We start from the raw sequence: 8,942 nt of genomic DNA, 5'->3' as shown, positions 1-8,942 counted from the left end.
ATTTGTAAGAAGAGATCGGAAGCGGGACTGGATGGTTTGGAGATCTGACATTGGTTCGAACTCCTCTGATAAGAGATCGGAAAACAATTAACTAAGTGTGGGATCGGTTTATTTCATGATCGAGCAATCGATGTGTTTGGAAAAGTCATTTGTGATTGAAGGACGTCGGCTGGGAGTCGATTTTAAAGTCCTTTGACTTCAGTGATTGGCCAAAATATGGTGTCGACACTCACCTTCAAAATCATTGAAATAAAACTCATGGAATTCAGCACACCTTTACACTTTGTGAGCTCTCTAATTATTAGCCAACCAACTAATTAAAACCAACTATACACATGTATATAGTCTATTAAAACCTAGTCCTTTTAGGACTTTAATTATTAAACTTTATAATTTAATCTCTACTAAACTTTTTAAGCTAATTATACTTCCTAATTCCAATTGGACTTGGATTCTAGCAATCTTCACCTCCAAGTAAAATGGAATTAGTCTTCACAATTTCTACAAAAGTTAATTTTCTCTTGGATACTTCCTTGTACTTTTGATTGTTGATGTTGTCTCTTGCTTCTACTTGCATTCTTTCAATCAATGTGCTTCCTTTCAATTTTTAGAGATTCTTTGTACCAATCTTCTCATCCTTCATTATCACAAAAGCACCTCAGCTAACTCTCATGACTTCACAATGAATCGAAAACTCATAACCTAAAGAATCCAACTTACCCAAGGAAATTAAGTTCCTTTTAAATTTAGGAATATACCTCACTTCATTAAACACTTTTACTCAATCACTATGCAGCTTGATCTTCACTCTTCTAACATTTTTAACTTCCATTTTGTTTCCATTGGCTAGCTTCACTTTTTCTCATTCCTTCTCATCAATTACATCAAACCACTCCTTCTTTAAGCAAATATGGAATGGACAAGCAGAATCCATTAACCACTCATCTTGTAATGGATCTTTTGTCGTTTCCTTATCATTATCCACACTCAAAATATTCACCATAACACCATCATCCATTGCAATTGTAGCAGTTCCTTCTTTTTCTTTTCCATGACTCTTCTTGAATTGTTTAAACTCTGTATGATCCTTCATCTTTATATAATGGTATTAAATATAATCCTTCTCATGACAGTAATAGTATTCTCTATCTTCAAGGTCTACCTTGGTCTCAAGCTCGATCTACTATTCTTTCTCCAATTCTTTCCACGTGAATTGCTTCTACCATGACTAGAACCAGTAATAAAAGCTCCACCTTCATTGATATCACTTGTCTTCTTGAACTTCTCATCATCCAAGATAACTGCGACAACCTCCTTCAACTTCAAAGTCTCCTTCCTAACTGTTAGGGCTGTCACCAAGTTTTTATAAGACTGTGGGATAGAGGTTAAAAGCAAGAGGGCTTTATCTTTTTCATCAATCTTCACACCAACACAAGCCAATTGAGTAATTAATTTATTAAAAATACTAAGGTGATCCCTCACATCAGTACCTTCATCTATTCTGAGTTGGTACAACTCTTTTTTCTAGTACAAATGATTTGTGAATGATTTTAACATGTACAGACTCTCCAATTTCTTCCACAAAACAACTGGCGAAGTCTCCTCCAAGACATTGTACTTCACATCTGGGGCTAACGTTAATCTAATTATACTCACAATCCTTTGTTGAAGCTCCTCCAATCATCATCTTTCATGGTAGCTGGTTGTTTCTCGTTCAATGCTTTAATTAATTCTTACTATACAAGGACATACTTCACAGTGTTTTACCATAAACTGAAATTATTTTTTCTTATCGAACGGCTCCATCTCAAATTTTGTACTTGCGATCTTTGACATCTTGAACCATAGCTCTGATACCACTTGTTATGTAAATCATACCCACACAAAATAAAGAACACAAAATTTAACGTGGTTTGGCATAAACTTACTCCACCAACAAATTCACTATTAAGAAAAAATAATTACAACTACTTATTATTTTTTTCACACTCAAAATCACTCAAATAAAACTCACGAAATTCAACACACATTTCCACTTTGTGAGCTCTCTACAATGCATTCCATATAATGGCCAACCAACTACACACATATATATAGGCCATTAAAACCAAGTCCTTTTAGGACTCTAATTATTAAACTTTATAATTTAAATTCTATTAAATTTCCTAAACTAATTATACTTTCTAAACTAATTATACTTTCTAATTCTAATTGGACTTGAACTCTAACCGTTTCCATAAAAATTGTGTTTAAGTATCAAAATATGTGTTATTTTTACTAATATCTAGATGATGGAATTGGATTGACTTCAAGAAATTAAAAGTGATTCAAAATAGAAATTAAATAAAATAAAAATAAAATCAACTTCAATTGAAAATTAATTAATTAACAAAATAAAAATTACAAGTAAAACCAATTAAGAGAGTGTTAGGATGTTAGTTTCACTTTACCCAATAATTAATTTCAATCAATCTTGTCTAATGATTAAATTTAATTACTCTTGCAAGGGTTAATAATTCAAGATATTTAATAATCTCTTCTGGATATTAACAAATGTTATAATTAATGAATTAACACTTTTTTTCCTAATAGAGAGATATAATCTATCAATTAGAGTATTTAGATATAAAATTATTTTTCAAAAATCGCATAGGATTAACCTTAGTTCCCACTCTAGTTAAAAACCTATGATAGTTGCCATTAAATCAAGACAAAAGGCTTATTTTGGCCTTAAAATATAGGTCAATAGTTATATAAGTCTTTAAAGTATTTCAGAGTTCAAACAAACTCTCAATTTTTTAAAAAAAAATATCAAATAAATCCTTTAAATTTGAAAAATAGATCAAATAAGTCATTCACTATTTTGAAGATAAATAAGTCCTTTAATTTTTAAAAATATATAAAAAAAATTAAACTATAATTTGATTCTAATATAAATCCAATCAAAGTCGTGCACAAAAATCTTCTAGTACATAAAATCCTCATTAACAATCCTACGCATTTAATTTGTAACATCCTAATAAACATCTGTTGCATTAGGAAATAAATTAATAAGTAGTTTTTTGCCTAATGATTCAAGAAGCTTCACTATGGGTTCATTATTTCATCATAGTTCATATAGAGAAACTTCTTGAAATATTCAATAAAGAATAACTTATCAATTTGTTCTAGGATGCAGCAGATATTCACTAATATATTGCAAATCAGATATATATAATTGTTAATGAAGACTTCATACACTAGAAAATCTTCATACATGGCCTTAGCTAAATTTATATTAGAAACAAATTATATTTCAATCTTTTTTATTTATTTTTAAAAGTTAAAGGATTTATTTACCCTAAATGGTTTATTTGATCTATTTTAAATTGAAAGACTTATTTAATCTTTTTAAAAGTTGAAGAGCTTAGTTAGATTTTGAAATAATTTGAAGACTTACGTGATTATTTAGCATAACTTAAAGGGTCTCAATAAGCCTTTTGCTTAAAATCAAATTCCTAATCTTATTTCCCAGCAATAGATTACAAATGTAAAATTATTCAAATATTTGGCCAAGATATCCAAAAGCATTAAACACCATATAATAACTAATAGCAAAATGAAGAAAATTAAATCAAAATCTTGAAATTAACATTAAGTCAAGCGTAGCTTAAAAGTTTAGCCACTCATATTATCAAGTATCAACACAAACTCAACAAAATTTAATCCAAACATTAAAATAACAAATTGGAATTTGAATAAAATTGAAGATAAACAAAGAGATGAAAAAGAAGAGAACTCCAACAATGCTTGATAAAGACCCTTGCTCTAACCTCCAAATATTTCAAAAAAATCTCTTTTAAATTCTTGTTCCAACTCAAAAATGGTGTTTTCTCAACTGTTTGGAGGCCAAAGGACTCCCCTGGTGAAAATAGAAAATGATGCTTTAACTAACTCAAAAATGGACTATTCTCTCTCTTGGTTAGTTGTCAAGAGTTGATCGGTGGAGAAAAGCATTAAAAAAACATTCCACAATCTGCCCGTGCATTTTTTCTCATCTTACCAGTTGGCTGTGCGCATTTCTTTCATTCAACTGACAGATTATGCGCCTGGCTCCATCCCAAGGCAGGTTGTGGCATTTACTGTTATGAATTTCATTCCATTCTTCCTCCCACAGAATTTTTATGGGTTGGTTGTAGGATTTACTACCTAGAAACTCCATTTAGCCTTCAACTTCTATTTTTTCTCAAATTTTTCATCACCAAGAAGTTCTTTTAGCCAATCCTTGCATAAAAACAATAAAATCTAGTCAAATAAAAAAATAAAATTTAAATTAATTACTCTAATAAATATTAATAAAAATTAATATTTATTAGAGTAACATAAGCGATTAATTTCCTGACATGGAGTACTGCTAAGGTGGTACAGATATTATAATCCCATCGATTTTCTTGACAGGCTTTTCATTAATCAAGAAAACTAGATGAGCATGATGCAATGAGTATTCAGATTCTTATGATATGTATTAGATCATAATGACAGAAAAGAAGATGCCAAAGATAGTTAGGAGTGAGAGTCACATGTAATTGCTGTATATAAGTTGAACCGATGTCGTTAGTTATCAGTGTCATCGGTCCAAACAACAATAAAGACAAACCTATACAAAAAGAAAATTATCATTCAATTTAATGTTTATACAGGATTACATGAAATGAATATGACATAAAAAAAATCAATCAACCCTCCTAATGCTGTTATCACAGTTTTATCATTATCACTGCACTATACCCACCTATGAAAGGTACATGTGGTTATTGTTGTATATGTCTGTCAGTCTCCTCTGATATCAATTCCATGCAGAAGCAGATACCAAATTCCTATTCTTCCAGCCCAACAACATAACCCCATCCTTCTCCACCAGTGTGTAATTTTCTGAGTAACACCTCAGCAACCTACTTATCACAGAGTTGACATAGGAGCTCAAAGGATAATGCCGGAAGCCAGCCATCGTAAGCCTAGACTTCCACTTGCCAAAGAGCTCATGACGCTCCACCCTCTCCTTCCCCTCACAAGCAATAACATTCACTATATCCTTGGCTAAACAGTGCTGCTCTACACCAATACGCTCCTTCCGGTCCCTTGGCAGCGTCACATCTATGGACTCAAACATTGCCAAGTAGTAGTCTAGAGTTTCTATGAACCTTGTAAGGAAAGGGGCTGTGTTTGTGTTTGATTCTTGCTCCACTAAAGTGACCACCTTGGGATTGAGTGATTTGACCATTCGAAGCAGCCCATCCCTTGGATTACTCACATCAACGCTCTCATCAGGAGTGTGATGGAGCTGCAAGGGGAAGTTCACAGCCAGAGCCTCCCCAGGCCTCACATCAAGCATGTCCCGTGTGACATCCGGAGCAAAAACTGGCACACCATGAAACTCTATGGCGATATTAAATTTCTCAGAGATTGCAGCTAATCTTCTCTGAACTGCTTCTAATCCATCACCACGCGCGTGTTTATTAACAGGATCATCAATACCTGTTATACGCACATGAGGAGCTCCATCTGGCTTTGCTGCAAGAGCTTGAAGGAGAGTTATCCATTGGGTGCCCTGAGCAATTTGGAAGTCTATGATATGGATGCGATCCTCATTTTTGCATGCTTCAGCAATGGCTCCATTGGCTGCCATGTATCCAAACTTCAGGTAAGGACAAATTTCATATAGGATCTGCATGTACGAAAGCAAGTCCCTGCTTTCAGGCTCTCTACAACTAAAGGAACGGTAAATGTTATTGCCTGATGACTTCTTCCTTGCTACCAAACCTTCTACCAAGTATGCACCAAGGCGCTGGATTGGCTCTCCACTGATAGACACTGCACCTCTAGCCTTTTCAATCAACTTATCAAATTCATTTATATTGTTTTCAGCCAGAGCTTTAGCACAAGCAATGAGCAATTGCTTCAGATTGCTTGGTGGAATACTTTGAAATTTTGCTTCCTCTATTGCTTTTAGACGTTTCTCTACAGAAGCACCTTCATCTGATTGCTTACTCCTAGAAACAAAGGATGTCTGAGGCTGATTCCCACAAGAACCTTGGCGCTCCTGACTCCAGGCCCTAGTCCTCTGACCTGATGTCTGTGGTCTACTACTTTCCCCCAAAGAAGTATTAGCCATTGTTATGTTTTCATCATCATCAGGCCCCATCAGAGCAGTCTCTAATCGCAGCAATGCATGTTTTATGTTCTGGCTAGAATTTGCATCGTGCAACAATGGGGGGCTCAGTTGATGAAAATAACTACTGGATTCAAGTGAAGAGTTACAAGAAGGGCTGGCTCCTGAAGGATTCTCAGTAGAACTATACTGCTCCTGGCTCTCACTCAATGTGGTAAAAGAATCACAATCAAATTGATTTGAGAAGGTTGAGCTAGGTGAGTTTCCTATATCAGAATTGAAGGACTCAAAGAGTATATTAGGCATTGAAGGAGCAATTGGATAAGAAGATGAGTAGGATATGCCAGCACCAGTGATGCCGTATCTGAAAAGCTGGTGTGATTCCATGCTAAAGGTATAGCATCAGTTGTTCCACTACTAATTCAGAAAGAGATTGGCTCTACCTGCCCAATGACCCAAGCAGCTACCAGTAGTTTTAAAATCCTCTGTATAGAACCCAAGCCTTTGTATGCTTGAAAGCAATATCAACCTGCAAAAACCAAAACAAAACAAGGAAACAGCTAAGTCGCAGTTTTAAATAACAAGATCTTTATGGAATAATAGATACTTCAAAAGTAAGGTTAATATGAACATACCACATGAGATAGAGAGAGAGAGAGAGAGAGAGAAATGTTATTCTAACAAGAGAATACAAACTGAATTAATATTAACTCATGTTTTTAGGCCCAGTCCAAGGTACCAATGTAGAGTTATGGCATCATGAACTGCTTGTATAACCTCATCAGATAGATGACCAACAGTGACAGATACATGGTGGAAAAGTGGCTTGTAAAGATAATTACTTTATAGCAAAGAAATTACAATTGACCAAGCGCATTCAATCTTGTAGCTTGACAACTTCTATTCTATGATCCTCTTATTTCCTACTCCAAAATTAATCCATTAGTGGGATATCTACTCTATAAAAACAAAGAACAGCAACCACTCACACACAACCAAATGTATATACAGGACTACAGAAGACTTCTAAGTAGACCGTGAACATCAAAGTTTGAGCATATCAAATACCTATAAGATTTTTGTTTAAGTAACTCCTTACAATTGAATTTTACCACAAAATGCATATTATAGAATAAATTATTAGAATATTAAAAAAAAAAACATTTATCACTCTGCAAAGATTTATAAACACTACAATTTCCTAGTAATTACACATCTGCAACAGTGTAAATTGCTTCTTGACAACTGACATGTATGAGGCCCCAATAAGCCAATAATCAGAAGTGCAGAACCAATCTAAAAACCATTGAACCATAGATAATAGCATCTGATTTACAAAGGTAGAGATTTTTTTTTTTTTTTTGGATAAGCCAAAAATTTTGTTGAGAAATTCTTTATTATGGACATGGAAATTAGCCAAAAAGATATAAATGAAGGAAAAATTTAGAAAGCTGCCTTTGTTTTCTAGAAATTGAAAGAATTTCGGGCGTATACAAATATCCATCATTAATAATGGAAAGAAGCACTCAGAAAACCCTTTTTTTTTTCGCAATCTTTCAAGGAATCATTATTCCTTCAAACAAACAGAGCCTAAGCCGAAAACAAGTATTATTACTCAATAATAGCAAACAATTTTACGCACCCAGAAGAACCCAGTATTTAAAACAACAAATGTCTCCAATATGGAGCATAACACAAGCAGTAAGCCTCCTTAAAATTAGCTTCTTCTATATTTTCCTGTTTAATTTACAGAAGCCAATGACCAAGACACAGCACAAACGATAACACGCAAACACTGAAACCAAAACCAGAGATGAAATACAGAGAAAACAAATACCAAGAAACAAAACCCAATCAGTTTCCTGGCGAATTACGCCTATTAACTTGATTAAGAAATGAAACATAGAAGAAACAAGAGCAGCAAACATGATACAATTACCTGAAACTTTCCGGGCAAAAAAAGAAATACAAAATTTTCTACTCTTCGCTTGAAGACAGCTACCTTTTAGGGTCCGATTTTTCAGCCTTCAAACTTCGAATTGCTTGAGTAGTATTTAAATTGGTTGTATAGTTTCGAAAGAAGCAGCAGCCAAGGTTTAAGTTTATATATAGAGTAGAAGCGAAGAGAGTTGACGGACATATTTTTGCGGAATTTAACGGAAACGAGTAATGAGCTTAATGATGTGGCTACAGAAGGGGCCGTTATTGTACTAAGTAATTAACGACGTTACGGCGAACCTCACCGACCAATTTTAGGAACTCTGTTGAACATTCTTGGCTATTTCCATGTTTTGGCTCTTCCGATTCGTGTCTTCCATTCCACGCGCTATAACCGAGGCAAAGGAGTGTGACTAATCGGGGATTCAATATGTGAATTATTAAAAAAATTAATTAAATATTATTTTTTTAATTTTTCAATTTATAAAATAATTAAGTAACAAAATAATTATTATAAAATAAGATCTTGAACACTTGAATCAATGAAAAATCGATAAAACTGTAGACTTATTTATAAATTCAATTTAATTAAATATCTAAATCATCAATTTATAACTTTAATCAATAGGCTTAAACCAAGTTTAATAATAGTGTCTTAAATTACTTTTTTATTTTTAAAAAATAATATATTAAATAATTACCTTTTATGATATTTAATTATATTGAACTTAAAATTGAGAGAAATTAACTTAATTATTAATATGATAAATTAAAATAAAATTTTTTTATGAAATGCAATGATATCTGGTAAATAAATATTTAATTAATTAGGAAAATAATACACATGCTTTTATAA

General features: G+C 33.1%; 1 protein-coding gene across 2 annotated transcripts; it reads right to left on the bottom strand.

Moving 5' to 3' along the window:
* Window positions 1–4,639: 4,639 nt before the first annotated feature.
* LOC110645775 (chitin-inducible gibberellin-responsive protein 1-like) lies at window positions 4,640–8,283 on the bottom strand. Of its 2 annotated transcripts, none has more exons than XM_058145396.1 (2): window positions 8,151–8,283; window positions 4,640–6,677 (listed from the first exon to the last, which is right to left on the bottom strand). In XM_058145396.1, exon 2 carries the CDS (start codon window positions 6,533–6,535, stop codon window positions 4,826–4,828), a length of 1,710 nt encoding a protein of 569 aa, XP_058001379.1. In that variant the 5' UTR covers window positions 6,536–6,677; window positions 8,151–8,283; the 3' UTR covers window positions 4,640–4,825. The 2 variants fall into 2 exon arrangements, with proteins under 2 accessions (XP_058001379.1, XP_058001378.1); XM_058145395.1 differs by having other exon boundaries at window positions 8,088–8,250.
* Window positions 8,284–8,942: the final 659 nt, after the last annotated feature.

The sequence above is a fragment of the Hevea brasiliensis genome, chromosome 4 (assembly GCF_030052815.1).
Source record: "Hevea brasiliensis isolate MT/VB/25A 57/8 chromosome 4, ASM3005281v1, whole genome shotgun sequence".
NCBI classification, from domain to species: Eukaryota; Viridiplantae; Streptophyta; class Magnoliopsida; order Malpighiales; family Euphorbiaceae; genus Hevea; species Hevea brasiliensis.
This window is presented reverse-complemented; position numbering and strand designations above follow the sequence as displayed.

Bases quoted from the DNA above. Each gene is read 5' to 3' on its own strand.
- LOC110645775 (XM_058145396.1), bottom strand. From the start codon at position 6,535: ATGGAATCACACCAGCTTTTCAGATACGGCATCACTGGTGCTGGCATA.